The sequence below is a fragment of the Palaemon carinicauda genome, chromosome 16, assembly GCF_036898095.1.
Source record: "Palaemon carinicauda isolate YSFRI2023 chromosome 16, ASM3689809v2, whole genome shotgun sequence".
NCBI classification, from domain to species: Eukaryota; Metazoa; Arthropoda; class Malacostraca; order Decapoda; family Palaemonidae; genus Palaemon; species Palaemon carinicauda.
This window is the reverse complement of record NC_090740.1, coordinates 5,217,658-5,231,682: the sequence shown is the minus strand read 5'-3', so window position 1 is coordinate 5,231,682 and position 14,025 is coordinate 5,217,658. Positions and strand designations below refer to the sequence as shown.

At 46.8% G+C, this 14,025-nt stretch overlaps 1 protein-coding gene across 3 annotated transcripts in view; it reads right to left on the bottom strand.

The window, feature by feature from the left end:
* LOC137655641 (uncharacterized protein KIAA2013 homolog) overlaps window positions 1–14,025 on the bottom strand; it is a 77,852-nt gene that overhangs the window by 48,951 nt on the left and 14,876 nt on the right. For all 3 annotated transcript variants that reach the window (XM_068389566.1, XM_068389568.1, XM_068389567.1), the window contains exons 4-5: window positions 3,383–3,619; window positions 2,744–2,898 (exon numbers count right to left, since the gene is read on the bottom strand). In XM_068389566.1, the coding sequence (XP_068245667.1) occupies window positions 2,744–2,898; window positions 3,383–3,619 (392 nt within the window). The remainder of the gene's footprint in view (window positions 1–2,743; window positions 2,899–3,382; window positions 3,620–14,025) is intronic.

The window sequence follows — 14,025 nt, the reverse complement described above, 5'->3', positions numbered from 1 at the left end:
GACTAAGATGAAGGACAAAGGAATTTAATAAACTAAGTTTTTAAACAACTATTTGAGATAAGTTTGAACTACTGAAGATCAGACAGGAGAAGAACAAAACGAATTAATGCAAGCACTTCTTCAGGATAGACAAGTCTTCAGGAAATCCGAGAGATTTACTCAGCAAAAAAACACACCAAAATTTATAAATGAAGTGCATATACAGTGATTGAAGAAACGGTGTCAATGAAGAGATCCAGGAGCAGAGCATCCAATGTCCTAGATCTACTAACACTCATGCTTTGTTAGATAAAAGTGTGGTAGCAGACTGGTAAAAAGATGAGTAATTTGAAAATCACAAATTTTTACAGTAATTTGTTTTTTCCTAGTCATACAAACCTGACTCCTTTCATTGGGGAGACTGTTTCAGTGCGAGATAGACTTAATCATTAAAGTCGGATAACAAGCCATTAATTCTGACCTTTCAGCCCAGGACAGAGATGCGTGGTTGAGAAGGGAAGCTAGATTAAAGGACTCGGGTTTTTATGGTTTGGAAAAATACAAATTGCTATCAAAATTTGTCATTTGTTCCTACACAGCATACAAAACCTCGTCCTTTAATAAAGTATACTAAGTGCTTGGTAGGTTGGAAACCCCCTGGAACCCAACTGGAAGGTTCATTTCTTCCTTGGAAGTGATCACCACTTAATCTGTGGAGCAGCAAAGCGATGACCCCAGCAACCCCTTCATGACTTCCTTATGAATAAGAGGCTGATAGAACCTGGGCTATATGTACATCATGTGCAGTACTTGATCAACATGGAGATCCCTTTCCTCCAAAGGAGAAGTCAGTTGGAAACAAATACCAAGTATGATGATTGGGTTGGTGTAAGATCCACCATCCCCCTGCTCACTAAAGGGGGATGGGCGAGATACTTCTTTACACTTTTGCCGCTGTGTGGGAAACACACGCTGCTCGGACCAGATTCCGGTAAATTTCACTTCAGAGGTTCATTCTTTGAGATACTTCTTTACACTTAAAGAATGAACCTCCGAAGTGAAATTTACCGGAATCTGGTCCGAGCAGCGTGTAACGTTTTGACCGCTTGGTCCCTGAGAGGAAGACAGAAGAATGAAGGAGAAGGGCCAGTAATACTATTGATCACTCTAGACTTACATCTACATGCTACCATTGACGAGATGCATCCTTGACCCGTGAGGGAGCTGGGCTGGTTACACGAGTAACTGAACAGTCACCACAGGTCCAAGCACAAAGACATCGAGGGAATCGGTATCAGTACTCTTTACAAGTAAAAGGCTGTGAGGGGGGTCTGACTTTTCCTGACACTGGCCTACAAAACTTGGCCGACTAACAAGTTTCTCCTGAAGACATAAGAGGGGTCCATACCCCCTGTCCTCTGGTCCTAGCTGGTTCCTAGACTCTCTCATCAGTAGAAAACAAAACAGAGTTCCTTGACACCTCTCTTTTGGACCTGCCAGTGCTAATGAAAAGTCTTATACATTCAGGTCTGAAGTGTCGGTTCTGTTTTGGATGGTAACGCAGAGCCCTCACTGGACACAACAGAATCTCCTCTCAATTACCACCAGACACATCACGTAAAGAGTCTCAAACCTGGAGTCAAGCACTGATGTGCTCCCTAACAATTGTGGAAAAAACATGCCGTTCCTTGCACTTGCACAGGAGGTCTCAGGAGAGAAGTAGCATAAGCTACCAATTCCCTCAACAAAGTCATGGAGGGCCTACCTAAGAGACCTAATGAATCCAAAGACTTCCTTAAATTGAACCTGTCGTCAACAGCCTGCATGGTCGAGGGCGAAGAGCTTCTAATCTCTGAAAGGGTACGGTGAATGCGCTGTTTCCACACAGCAGCTTGCTAATCTAGATCCGAGGATTCCAATTCCCTTCAGCTTACTCCCCGGGGACTGATTCAGGGGCAGCACCAGCTGTCGCATCCACCTAAGGAGACAGAAGCAGCAAAAAACTCCCCAGGAGTCTTCTTAGACGTTACCCAGTCTGACCACAATGAACACTTTGCTTGCTTCTTCCCCTTCAGGCCATATGCCTGCCATTGTACAGGAGGCCATGACCTATACTCAGTGCGAACAGTCATGCTCCCTACAAATCATATAGAGGAAGTGTGGTTCTACAACCAATTTAGCCATAAACCAGTTGCAGCATCCCCCCAGGCAAAAACAAGCTTTTTGATTCCATTCCATCACAAACAAACAACATTCACTTAGTGAAAAAGAGAAAGAAAATGAATAAGTTCGACAAGAGCTGTCTGTACATCCATACACGACAGCGGCCAAAACAAAAGTGAAAGTTCTCTGGCTGGAGAGGGGTTTGGGCTTCTCGCCCCTCAGCCTCACAAGATGGATAACTGCTTGTTATCCAACTTTAACAATAGACTCTAGCTCACACTAAATCAGTCTACCTAATTGAAGGATTTGGGTTTACATGACACGTAGGAACAAATGAATGTTAGCAAAAGCACAGTTATGAGACTCAATGGGATACAGAAAGACACATTTTATGATGGATGGTAGAATAGGAATAACTGGGAATGAAGTAAATGTAACAAATGATAAGAGAGGTAGGGAATTACCAAATAAGGAGACATGGATGGGGTAGAATAGAATCGAAATAATAAAAAAATCAAGTTAGAATGTATGAAGGGGCGGTAAACTTAATTTACCACATATAATTTTAAAAGAATTTAAAAGTACACTACAGTATGTTTACCTTAATATCTTGCAGAAGCAAAGCTGGCATTGCTCGGTGAGCATAAGTCTGATAAGTTACGTCTATGGATCCTACACCTGGCTGCTCCCATGATTGCAGACGATGCACAACTCCAGTTTTATACTCTGTTACAATGGCTTCCTTGACGGACGCTCCTATAGAGGGACGGGGAAGAAAAAGTGAAAAGGAAACCATATCTACCCTTTATTTTTCAATAGTTTTTTTAAATATGGCAATTCTAACCCCCCCCCCCAAAAAAAAAAATAAAGCATTTTCAAAATCTTTATTTTAAAGAATTTTTAACCATTGTCATTACAGCTACTACTACTATCATTATCATAATTAATTACTGTAGTTCTAAATGACCACCATGTCAACTACTTTAATTCTATACCCGATCAGTAAAATAAACTGACTACATAAAAAATGTTTAAACATGTAATGACTTTATGAATTTAAAATGTTGAAGATTTACTAAAGGAGTTTGTGACCAAGATTAAACATTAAATGTTCATTAAAATTATACACATATGAACATCAGTGTTGCATTAGATTCTCTCCAATCAACTCTTTATTATGTAGACACTGTACTCTACTTGAAATGTAAACTGTAGCTATGAATCTCCCTTGAAAACTTACCATCAACAGACATTAAGGTTACTGGACGATAGTTTACAGGCAGAGAAAGTGTCCTCCCATTTCTAATATATATTGGACTCTCCTGATCTAAAGAAAGGCCTAGAAGACCATTGCCAACGTAAGGGACGAAAGGTCTTTCGTCTTCTCTTGCAGGGATGTGCAAAATGTGAGCATCATCATCTAAAAAAGCTTGCCAGAATCGATCTAATCTTACAGAAAGACTTCTACTTGCAGAATCTGTAACAAAAAAAATATGTTATTTTCCTTAGTAAAATAAATTTTTGAATATACTTACCCGGTGATCATGTAGCTGCAGCTCTGCTGCCCGACAGAAAAAACCTACGGGCGGGATACGCCAGCGATCGCTATACAGGTGGGGGTGTACAACAACAGCGCCATCTGTCGAGTAGGTACTCAGGTACTTCTTGTCAACAAGAACCAATTTTCTCCTCGGTCCACTGGGTCTCTATGGGGAGGAAGGGAGGGTCCTTTAATTCATGATCACCGGGTAAGTATATTCAAAAATTTATTTTACTAAGGAAAATAAAATTTTTCAATATTAATCTTACCCGGTGATCATGTAGCTGATTCACACCCAGGGGGGTGGGTGGAGACCAGCATACATGTTAACAATAGAAGCTAAGTATCCCGTATTTCATTTTAGCAGTTATTCAAAATAACAAACATAAAATTAATAAGTACCTGGTAAGGAAGTCGACTTGAACAATTACTCTGCCTTTTTAAGTACGTCTTCCTTACTGAGCCTCGCGATCCTCTTAGGATGCTGAGCGACTCCTAGGTGCTGAAGTATGAAGGGCTGCAACCCATACTAAAGGACCTCATCACAACCTCTAATCTAGGCGCTTCTCAAGAAAGAATTTGACCACCCGCCAAATCAACCAGGATGCGAAAGGCTTCTTAGCCTTCCGTACAACCCAAAAACAATAATAAAAAGCATTTCAAGAGAAAGATTAAAAAAGGTTATGGGATTATGGGAATGTAGTGGTTGAGCCCTCACCTACTACTGCACTCGCTGCTACGAATGGTCCCAGGGTGTAGCAGTTCTCGTAAAGAGACTGGACATCTTTAAGGTAAAATAATGCGAACACTGACTTGCTTCTCCAATAGGTTGCATCCATTACACTCTGCAGAGATCTGTTTTGTTTGAAGGCCACTGAAGTAGCAACAGCTCTAACTTCATGTGTCCTTACCTTCAGCAAAGCATGGTCTTCCTCATTCAGATGAGAATGGGCTTCTCTAATCAAAAGTCTGATGTAATAAGAGACTGCGTTCTTCGACATCGGTAAAGCAGGTTTCTTAATAGAACACCATAAAGCTTCTGATTGTCCTCGTAATGGCTTCGTACGTCTTAAATAGTACTTAAGAGCTCTTACTGGGCATAGGACTCTCTCTTGTTCGTTTCCAACCAAACTGGACAGACTTGGAATCTCGAACGATTTGGGCCAAGGACGAGAAGGGAGCTCGTTTTTAGCTAAAAAACCAAGCTGTAAGGAACATGTAGCCGTTTCAGATGTAAATCCTATGTTCCTGCTGAAGGCGTGTATCTCACTGACTCTTTTAGCTGTTGCTAAGCAAACGAGGAAAAGAGTCTTCAAAGTGAGATCTTTAAAAGAGGCTGATTGAAGCAGTTCGAACCTTGCTGACATCAGGAACCTTAAAACCACGTCTAAGTTCCAACCTGGTGTGGCTAACCGACGCTCCTTTGAGGTCTCAAAAGACTTAAGGAGGTCCTGTAGATCTTTGTTGGTGGAAAGATCTAAGCCTCTGTGGCGGAAGACTGCTGCCAACATGCTTCTGTAACCTTTGATCGTAGGAGCTGATAGGGATCTTACCTTCCTTAGGTGTAAAAGGAAGTCAGCTATCTGCGTTACAGAGGTACTGGTTGAGGATACTGAATTCGCCTTGCACCAGCTTCGGAAGACTTCCCATTTTGACTGGTAGACCTTGAGAGTGGATGTCCTCCTTGCTCTGGCAATCGCTCTGGCTGCCTCCTTCGAAAAGCCTCTAGCTCTTGAGAGTCTTTCGATAGTCTGAAGGCAGTCAGACGAAGAGCGTGGAGGCTTGGGTGTACCTTCTTTACGTGCGGCTGACGCAGAAGGTCCACTCTTAGAGGAAGAGTCCTGGGAACGTCTACTAGCCATTGCAGTACCTCGGTGAACCATTCTCTCGCGGGCCAGAGGGGAGCAACCAACGTCAACCTTGTCCCTTCGTGAGAGGCGAACTTCTGCAGTACCTTGTTGACAATCTTGAACGGGGGGAACGCATAAAGGTCTAGATGGGACCAATCCAGAAGAAAGGCATCTACGTGAACTGCTGCTGGGTCCGGAATCGGTGAGCAATAATTTGGGAGCCTCTTGGTCATCGAGGTAGCGAACAGATCTATGGTGGGCTGACCCCACAGGGCCCATAGTCTGTTGCAAACATTCTTGTGAAGGGTCCATTCTGTAGGGATGATCTGACCCTTCCGGCTGAGGCGGTCTGCCATGACGTTCATGTCACCTTGAATGAACCTCGTTACAAGCGATATCTTTCGATCTCTTGACCAGGTGAGGAGGTCCCTTGCGATCTCGAACAACGTCCTCGAATGAGTCCCTCCTTGCTTGGAGATGTACGCCAAGGCTGTAGTGTTGTCGGAGTTCACCTCCACCACCTTGCCTAGAAGGAGGGACTTGAAGCTTCTCAAGGCCAGATGAACTGCCAGTAGCTCCTTGCAGTTGATGTGAAGTGCTCTTTGATCCGGATTCCACGTGCCCGAGCATTCCCGACCGTCCAGTGTCGCACCCCAGCCCGTGTCCGATGCGTCCGAGAAGAGAAGGTGGTCGGGGGTCTGAACAGCCAGTGGTAGACCTTCCTTGAGAAGAATGTTGTTCTTCCACCAAGTCAGTGCAGACTTCATCTCTTCAGATATAGGAACTGAGACCGCTTCTAGCGTCATGTCCTTTCTCCAGTGAGCAGCTAGGTGATACTGAAGGGGTCGGAGGTGGAGTCTCCCTAACGCGATGAACTGGTCCAGCGATGAAAGCGTCCCTATTAGACTCATCCACTGTCTGACTGAACATCGGTTCCTTTTCAGCATGCTCTGGATGCATTCTTGGGCTTGACTGATTCTGGGGGCCGACGGAAAAGCCCGAAAAGCTTGACTCTGAATCTCCATACCTAGATAGACTATAGTTTGGGATGGGACGAGTTGGGACTTTTCTATACTGTATTGACCAGGAGACCCAATTCCTTGGTCAGATCCATAGTCCATTTGAGATTCTCCAGACAGCGACGACTTGACGCAGCTCTTAAAAGCCAGTCGTCCAAATAGAGGGAGGCTCTGATGTCTGCTAAATGCAGGAATTTGGCAATATTCCTCATCAGCTTGGTAAACACTAGAGGTGCCGTGCTTAGGCCAAAGCACAGGGCTTGGAACTGGTAAACCACCCTCCCAAAGACGAACCTTAGGAAATGTTGGGAATCTGGGTGGATGGGGACGTGAAAGTACGCGTCCTTTAGGTCTAACGAGACCATCCAGTCTTCCTTCCTGACCGATGCTAGCACCGACTTCGTCGTCTCCATGGTGAACGTCTGCTTGGTGACAAAGACATTTAGAGCACTGACGTCCAGCACCGGTCTCCACCCTCCTGTCTTCTTCGCTACTAAGAAGAGACGGTTGTAGAAGCCCGGGGATTGATGGTCCCGGACTATGACTACCGCTCCCTTTTGTAGCAAGAGAGACACCTCTTGCTGTAAAGCTAGCCTCTTGTCCTCCTCTCTGTACCTGGGAGAGAGGTCGATGGGAGTTGTTGCTAGAGGGGGCTTGCGCAAGAATGGAATCCTGTACCCCTCTCTGAGTAACTTCACAGACTGTGCGTCTGCACCCCTGTTCTCCCAGGCCTGCCAGTAGTTCTTGAGCCTGGCTCCCACTGCTGTCTGGAGAAGATGGCAGTCAGACTCTGCCTTTTGAGGACTTGGAACCCTTCTTCTTTTTGCCACGTTGACTATCGGCACGGGTACCTCCTCTGCTGGAGGTTCTGCCACGAAAGGGCGGAATGAACCTAGACGCTGGTGTGTCCATCCTAGGTCTAGGCACGGAAGGTAAAGCTGTGACTTTACGTGCGGATGACGCCACCAGGTCATGGGTGTCTTTCTGGATCAACGAGGCGGCAATCCCCTTGATCAGCTCTTCAGGAAAGAGACACTTGGAAAGCGGAGCAAACATCAGCTCTGACTTCTGACATGGTGTGATCCCCGCCGACAAGAAGGAGCAAAGGTGATCTCGCTTCTTAAGAACTCCAGACACGAAAGAAGCCGCAAGCTCGCCAGATCCATCCCGAATGGCTTTGTCCATGCATGACATGATGAGCATGGCAGAGTCCTTATCCGAAGGGGAGGTCTTTCTGCTCAACGCTCCCAAACACCAGTCCAGGAAGTTGAAGATCTCAAACGCACGGAAAACTCCCTTCAAAAGATGGTCCATGTCCGAAAAGGTCCAGCAAATCTTGGAGCGTCTCATAGCCAGTCTGCGGGGAGAGTCTACCAGACTTGAGAAGTCGCCCTGGGCAGAGGCAGGAACTCCCAAGCCGAGATCTTCTCCCGTGGCATACCAGACGCTAGATTTGGAAGCAAGCTTGGTGGGGGGGAAGATGAAGGACGTCTTCCCAAGTTGCTTCTTGGCCTGCAACCACTCTCCCACTACCCTTAAAGCTCTCTTGGATGAGCGCACGAGTACGAGCTTCGTAAAGGCAGGAGCTGCTGACTGCATGCCTAAAGCGAACTCAGAGGGAGGTGAGCGTGGGGCTGCAGACACAAACTGGTCCGGATACAACTCCCTAAACAGAGCAAGGACTTTCCTAAAGTCTAAGGAGGGAGGCGTAGTCTTGGGTTCATCTATGTCGGAGTGTTGATCGTCCAAATGAGCAGCTTCGTCGTCATCAGAGATTCCTTCATCCGAATGCTGAGGAGGAAGCGGCAAAGGAGGAGAAGAAAGCTGAACGGCTGAATCCGGCAGCACGGGTGCATGCGTAGCTGCACTGGATCCAACATCATGCCGCTGCTGGTCAGTCTGAGAGCTGGCAACAACAAAAGCGGAGTGGTGGTGCGTGGTGGGGACTGCCGTGGGTTGCGGAGACTGCCGCATTGCGTCAAAACACGGCAGCTTGACAGCACCTTCCCACTGCTGATGCGGTAGCTCACGCATGTCAACGGAGGGTGCCGCACGTCGGCTAACGTCAACATGCGTCTGGCAGGGTCGACTGCGCATCGGTGGTGGAGCTCTCACAGCCGGAGTGTGGGAGCAGGCAGCCGCAGTGTCAGCTGAGCGCACAACCGTGGCAGGTTGTGGGTTAACGGGTGCAGCGTCAACCTTCTCAGCACGATACTCCTGCATGAAGGAAGCTAGCTGAGTCTGCATAGACTGCAGCAAAGACCACTTAGGGTCTACAGCGGTTGGTGCAGCAACAGACGGAGTGATTGCCTGCTGCGGAACAACTCTACCTCTCTTGGGAGGTGTGCAGTCTTCGGAAGACTGCGGCGAGTCCGAACTGACCCAGTGGCTACACCTGGGCCGTTGGACTCGCTCGGAAGGGACCTTGCGCTTGAGAGGTCGTGAGACCTTGGTCCAGCGTTTCTGACGAGAAACTTCTTCCGCAGACGAGGAATGAATGGGCTCACTCGTCTGTTTGTGGGTGGGACGATCTCTGCAAGATACGTCCGCAACCACTGAGGGTACATCTGTACGCTGATCAAGGCCTGTCGAACCCTTTGGTCCTTCGACATTGCTTCTCCCCTGGGCTTGGGAGCTTGCAAGAGGTCCCGGACTGGGAGGACGACTGGCACGAACAGATGCACCCTCATGCGTAACACTGACACTTTTCACAGCACTTGCACTCACTACACTTCCCACTGCACTTTTCTCCTTCAACTCTTTGACGTCGGCTAAGAGTTGATTGCGGTCATTCGCTAATGACTCAACTCTGTCACCAAGAGCCTGAATGGCACGCATCATGTCCGCCATCGAGGGTTGCTGAGAGCTAGTAGAAGGGTCGGGTGTAACCACTACAGGGGAAGGAATAGGTTGAGGGGCATGGGGAGAGGAAAAATCAAAAGAGCGAGACGAACTCCTCCTGATCCTATCCTTCTCTAGCCTACGTGCATTCTTAAGGAATTCTTGAAAATCGAATTCCGAAAGCCCAGCGCATTCCTCACATCGATCTTCCAATTGACAGGTTTTACCCCTACAATTGGAACAAACGGTGTGAGGATCGATAGAGGCCTTCGGAAGACGCCTAGAACAGTCCCTAGCGCTACACTGCCTGTACTTGGGGACTTGAGTAGGGTCAGACATCTTGAATTAGTCAAAGGGGGAAATCCAAAATCTATCCAAGTCGTCAACAAATAATCCAAAATCTAATCAATAAAGCTTGATAAGGTATTGATGATAACTCCTGTACAGCGAAAGCTAATAACTAGAGAGAATACATCACCAAATAGCGTGAAAATCAACTCCAGAAACAACAGCGTATCAAGTAGGTCTTGCCGGTGGCACGACAGAGAGAAAATTGGATCTTGTTGACAAGAAGTACCTGAGTACCTACTCGACAGATGGCGCTGTTGTTGTACACCCCCACCTGTATAGCGATCGCTGGCGTATCCCGCCCGTAGGTTTTTTCTGTCGGGCAGCAGAGCTGCAGCTACATGATCACCGGGTAAGATTAATATTGAAAACTATAAGTTCACAAAACAAAACCTTTGGTGCATCTTTCCTTAGCATCTGTAAGAAAATAGATTGTTTGTTAGTGTACAAATAAAACTTTTGAGTACGTTTCCTTAAAAGTTTATGGAAAAACAGAGAACCTTTTCATAAAGTATATAAGCCATAAGCGTATATCAAAAAAGTAGATAAGATAAAAACTAGGCTAAATAAAATAGTTTTCCTGAAAGTATCATTAATAATGAAATGATTTTTCATGATTATTACCTAAATTTTCTCTTTCAAATAGCAATTTCACTTCTCTAAATAACTAAAAAATTTTGGGGTAGAATCTACATGAGTTAACAAATATTTTTGATATCCTTCACTGAGAGTGGATATCATAACATCTTTTGTTTCACCTGGTATCAAACATTGTCTGTGGTGGGTGTACTATTTTATGTTGACTTATTACAAACAAATTTTCTTAATAAAATTTTGTTATAGTATTTCAATACTTACTTAATATTCCTGTGATCTTTGCTTTGCAGTGCAAGCTTAGAACACAAAAAAGTGAAAAGGAATCAAAATTTTCTAAACTAAGTTGTATTTTTCTGATATATACAAATCTGACTACTTTTAATAGCCCCCTTTCAGGCCTGTAAAAAATTTAACAAGCTATTTATAACTAAGGACAGGAGGTGGGGATGCCCCCATTTAACTATCAGTAAGCTAGACAGTCAATTTTGACCTTAAGTCTGAAACTTCTAGTGTGGTTAACTTATAGACCTCAGCTTTGTATCGTTTGAAAAAATTTTAATTTTTAAGATGTGATATGTACCTGCACAAAAATACAATTAGTGTCCTATAATAAGAGAGGCTCATCCTTAAGGGAAGGAGTACCTTTGAAGTCAAATTTGGGCTGGTTTAACCAGGAAATGTCAGAACATCTGGTCCTGTAAAGGAGTGAAGGTGATAACTCCTACCAAGCTTTTAATAACCTTAGCAAGGAATGACACATGAGTAAATAGTAACAAGTAATATGACAAATTCGAAGATAATTTGTATTTTTCCTAACCATACAAACCTTAGCTATTTACAATGGGTTTACCTTTTAGCGCAGCTGAAATGGCGAGCCATTAGAATTCAACGAGGGTGTATTACCCCCGCGCTAGTTAGCGGGGAGGTAGGGAGTGGTAGCTAGCTACCCCTCCCCCCCTCACACACAGATGAATGCTCACTTTCACTTAGAGGTAGGACTTGTCTTGGGGGACAGGGCTGGCGGGCAAATATGTGTAAATAGCTAAGGTTTGTATGGTTAGGAAAAATACAAATTATCTTCGAATTTGTCATTTGTTCCGTAACCGAAATACAAACCACGCTATTTACAATGGGTGACTTACCCATGAGGTAGGGTGGAAAGTCCCCAGCCATACTGGCTTTGGCTTTACCCGGAGACTCAGAATCCGAGTGAGTCGCACTCGAGAAAAGGAGTCCCTGCACCTCACAAGTTCCTTGCTCTGCAAGGAACCGTGTGGCCTACATAAGCTTGTGTGTGAAGGAAGAAGTGTGACCCGTCCTAGGCAGTTGACCTGGAGTTCCAGAAGGAACTCTGGGTTAGGACGTTCCCAATACCACCTCGTCAGGGTATGGGGGACGCGACAGTATTGACTCAATACTCGGAACACAAGGAAGCATGGTTTACCTGCAGAGGTTCGAGGTCAGCTATGCAGAGACCAGGATGCTGCCTCCCCGTAGAGGGGATGATGAAGAAAGAAATAAGGGCCAGACATACTTCTTTCGTTCATGCAGACTAAAACCTGATAACAATGCCCTCAACCTTCTGCTACCTGTCCAAAATGGAGCCTGAGGTTAGACCAGCTGTTGTGTAGCCACCACAGAGCGATAGAAAACGTATCGAGACTCCTGTGGGTCACGCCCTGCAGGAAGCAGGCTGCGAAGGTCATTAGACGCTTCCAGACTCCAGCTTGTAGCACCTGCGTCACAGAGTAGTATTACTCGAAGGCGAGGGACGTTGCGATGTATCCAACATCGTGCTGTAGGGCGACGTGACGGGGGAGGGTCTGGAGACAGGTCGAGATGAATGTCCTTGAGTCCGGGCTGAAGAGGTATACTGGTGACTCTCCCCCGTGTCCTCCTTGTGCTCCCAAATCGGCTGCAACTGAGGACAAACTGCAGCTGTTCCCAAAGCTAACCTCTCGATTCCTTTACTGGCAAGAAAGAGAAGGTCTTGGGACATCAGATACAGAATGGAGACTCGAAATCTTGAAGGAATTGGACCAAAGGGCCGGGACCCCCAGATTTTGAGTCTAGCCAACAACTCAGGAGCAAACCTGAATGTTGCCTTCCCTCTTTCTTAGAAAGAGGGAGTCGTACGAGACCAAGAAGATTGCTTACACACTGGCCGTGGCCAGAGTGAGCACAGGAGACCCAAGGCGGAATACAATCCGAGGCCTGTCGTAAAGGGTCTTGAGAAGATCTCTTAAAGGACTAAAAGTTCGAGCCATGCTCCAAGTTGGAGGTCTTCCTCCGACTAGGGCAGGGACGATCGTAGCTTCGCATGAGCGAGGAAAGATCCAGCGGGCAGGAAAAAGTTATTCCTTTAAGCCTGAAGGTCAGGGAAAGGCTGAGCGACAGGCTTCATTGCCGAGAGCGGAAAGGAGTTTCCTCCCGCCGAAAGGCAATAAGACAGTTATTGCTGGAGAAGAGCCCTCAAGGGAAGAGGTATATCTCCCACGGCACCAACCACCGAAGACTCTTCACTTTGCCTGGAAGACCCCTGCGGTTGACTATCGCAGATGACGCGACCTCCGTACCGCGACTGTAGCGGGTTGTCTCTTCATGAGGAGGAGGCGTAGTGTCTCCAGGCATGAAGCCGAAGCGACGCCCCGGTTCGGGAGGGATGTCGCAGTGTGGTTGTTTGAGTAGTCTGCGCCGTGGGAGAAGCTCTCCCGGGAGTTCCGTCAGGGGAAGCAAAGGGTCCAGAAACCGTTCTGCGCATAGTCCCAGTGGAGCTCTCCCATTGAAAGGTTGACAAACAACCTGGTCTTGTTGAGACCCATTGTCCACAGACAAAAAGGAGGGAAGACGCAGGCGTCGAAGTTGTCCCACCATCACCGGAATGCATCTTGCCAAAGTCTCGGGGTCCGAGACTGGGGGGAAGAACAGCGGAAGCTTGAGGTTCCAAGCTGTCGCGATCAGGTCCCCCAGACCAGGACTTGCTGGTTACTCAAGGTCAAAGACCCCCAGGTACACTCTCTCTACGAGGCTCTGCTCGGATAGTCGGAGAGAACATTCCCCTGCCTGGAATGAGAGAGCCGATGGTGGTATTGAGAGAATCTCAATCATCCCGGTATCTCTACAGCAAGATGTGAAGGTGTGAAAATGCGTCCCCTGCTGGTTAGAACACGCCAGAATCATGAAGTCGACGCGCACGGGGCGACTCGGCAGGAGCTGTAGGATCTGTAGAGGGGCCAGACTACGGCCCCTAAGCCTGCCTGAATGATGGAGGGGTATCCTTCAGGTCTTGACCATAGGCCTGGACCGGAACATGCCCCCCCCCCCTCTCCTTTGACGAGTCCGAGAACAGCATCAAGAATGTGGGGAAAGGACGAGAATATCCACTACCATCAAGAGGCTCCATAGGTCAACACCCATTGCAGGTCTAATAGTTCCGCTGGTCCCATAGGGGCCAGGAAGTCCGGTTAAACGTTGCCTGAAGCCACCGGAACTTGGACCGCCCCACATGGAACTTATTCAGAGGCGACCGTTCGGACTATAGACAGGTCAATGAGGAAAGGAGAACTAGGAAACGTTCCAAGGTAGGGCTGAAAGCTCTGTTTGACTGAGAACAGGTACTGCGACTCTCCTCAGTCTTGCCACAGTCAACTGAAAGGAAGGCTCGGAGGATGTGGCAACAGAATCTGGC